At 37.6% G+C, this 2,569-nt stretch overlaps 1 protein-coding gene across 1 annotated transcript; it reads left to right on the top strand.

Annotated features, from left to right (window-relative positions):
* LOC107274583 (alpha-glucosidase) lies at nucleotides 1-2,565 on the top strand (the record flags this gene model as incomplete). Its single annotated transcript, XM_015753848.2, has 6 exons — nucleotides 1-292; nucleotides 703-1,040; nucleotides 1,144-1,269; nucleotides 1,620-2,042; nucleotides 2,205-2,460; nucleotides 2,530-2,565. Coding segments are annotated over exons 1-6 (1,324 nt in total), but the record flags the coding sequence as incomplete, so codon positions are not given.
* Between the last annotated feature and the right edge of the window lie 4 nt (nucleotides 2,566-2,569).

Here is a 2,569-nt window from a genome sequence, read left to right on the forward strand (position 1 = left end):
CGATCCCATACCAGTCTCTGTGTTATCGAGCTAAAATATTCAATTTAGAATTTACGTCTAGAATTAAAAACTAGCAGCGCCTTTATCCTGTAATCAGTACGGAAACGATATCGAAAAAGATCTGTTCAGTGGATTTTAAAAGATATCATGAAGCTACTGTTCACACTGGGATTACTGACTTTTGCTGGTATCCCTATTAATTGCCTGGAATGGTGGCAGTCTATGTCACTGTATCAAATATACCCACGAAGTTTCAAAGATTCTGATGGCGACGGTGTGGGAGACCTTAAAGGTGAGCCTCTTTTTTATTTTTATTCATTGTGCTTAAGTTGAGATCATTTTTTTTAAATGAAAATATTTATACGATTCAAGACAACTTTCAATTTGCTTAAAAGTTGTTACGCAAGATTCTAATGTGCAATTCGCACATTGTGACAGACCTAAATTTTTTTGCAATTAGTGATTAATCTTTTTCCCTCTACATTTTATAATAATTAAGATAAATTAAATATCCTGGCAAAAATCGATAATCGACAATTACTAAATTCGCAATAAATCCCATACGCAACAAAACTTTTACGACTAATTAAACAGAATCCGAATTACATGTAATTGATCAAAAAAACAAGGATCCATATCGATCTACCAAAATTCATCAATTTTCACTGTAAAACATTAATCCTCAATTTTTTTATTTTTCAGGAATCGAAGAGAAACTTCCGCACTTGGTCAATTTGGGCGTGGACGCTTTTTGGATTTCTCCCACCTATCCGAGTCCAATGATCGATTTTGGATACGACATTTCAGACTTCAAGGGCGTCGACCCAATGTTCGGAACCATGGAGGACTTTGAAAATCTCATAAAAACAGCCCAAAAGCTGTCACTCAAAGTCATCATGGACTATGTACCCAACCACACTTCGGACCAGCACGAATGGTTCCAGAAGAGTTTAAAAAATATAGCGCCCTACAATGACTATTACGTATGGCACCCTGGAAAGAAGCTTAGTAACGGCACCATGGCAAAACCAAACAATTGGGTAAAGAAATCGCACAAATATTATCAATAATCGAACAAATACAGAAAGCCAAAAAATCATTTTCAAAATAATTTTCAAAAATCAACCATCATTTTTTATTTAGCTCAGTGTATTCGGTGGTCCCGCATGGACATGGCGAGACGAGAGACAGGCTTATTACTTGCATCAATTTGATCCAGCCCAACCGGATCTGAATTACCACAACGAAAAGGTCGTACAAGAGATGAAGGTACAACTCATACGCATTACCACAACAATTCATTATAACTATGTCATATAAATAATTGCCTGGTAAATAGCCGTGTAAGAATTGACAGCGATAATCTTCATAACAGCTAATGACATATATTATACTATACTATATATATATATATGTATATGTATATATATTACACGAAGTAGTAACAACCAATAGTGAAAAAGTCTAATCAGACAACGCGTAAATGATAAATTCCCTAGACTGTTAGACACGCTTCCGATGTATAACCAGGACACAGAAATGTCCTAGTAAAATATGCATTATGTCACTAGCGTGAGATACGAGTGGTTTAAAAAATTGACGAAACCATTTTTTTCAAGGACGTTCTTGTATTCTGGTTGGAAAAGGGAGTCAATGGGTTCAGGGTCGACGCAATACCTCATCTCTTTGAGAACACCAGTTACCTGGACGAGCCGCTGGCTGGCAATACAGACAATCCGGAAACTTATGGTTACTTAGATCACATCTACACGACCAATCAACAAGAAACTTACGAAATGGTTCAACAGTGGCGTGACGTCTTTGACGCCTTTGACGCTGCTAATGGCGTAACTTCCGTCATGATGACCGAGGCTTACGCCAGCCCGGAACTCACCATGAAGTATTACAATTACGGATCTCATTTTCCATTCAACTTTTTGTTCATCGAAAATCTGAGTAAAAGTTCGAGCGCTGGCGATTATAAAAATATCATTGACTCGTGGATGAAAGATATGCCAGCAGGCTGCACTGCGAACTGGGTGGTGAGTCAAATATTGAACATTAATTAAATATTGATTAAGTATATAATACGTTTCATAAATAAAATTCTTTAATTGTAATGCCTAATGACGATTATTGATAGTTTTGTATTAGCTAATTGCAATGCATAGTCGAGGTACTGAAAAATTTTGAAACTCTCATAGGCTGGAAATCACGATAAGCCCAGGCTGGTTTCGCGTTACGATGAAAACATAGCCCAGGCTATTAGCGTTATGCTCCTGTTGCTTCCGGGAGTCAGCGTGGCCTATAACGGCGAAGAGATCGGTATGGAGAACAAGTGGATATCGTACGAAGATACTCAGGATCCTCAAGGATGTAATGCGGGGAAGGAGAATTATGAGAGTATGTCTAGGGATCCTGAAAGGACTCCGTTCCAGTGGGATAATACGACGTCAGCTGGTACTTGGGTGTTTGTTATAAAACAAATTTTTTTCAGAATTACATGATTTGATTAATTTTTTTTTCAAGGTTTCTCCACGAACAGTACCACGTGGCTTCCTGTACACGA

This window comes from Cephus cinctus, unplaced genomic scaffold (genome assembly GCF_000341935.2).
Source record: "Cephus cinctus unplaced genomic scaffold, Ccin1 Ccin1_scaffold3382, whole genome shotgun sequence".
Taxonomy (NCBI): Eukaryota; Metazoa; Arthropoda; class Insecta; order Hymenoptera; family Cephidae; genus Cephus; species Cephus cinctus.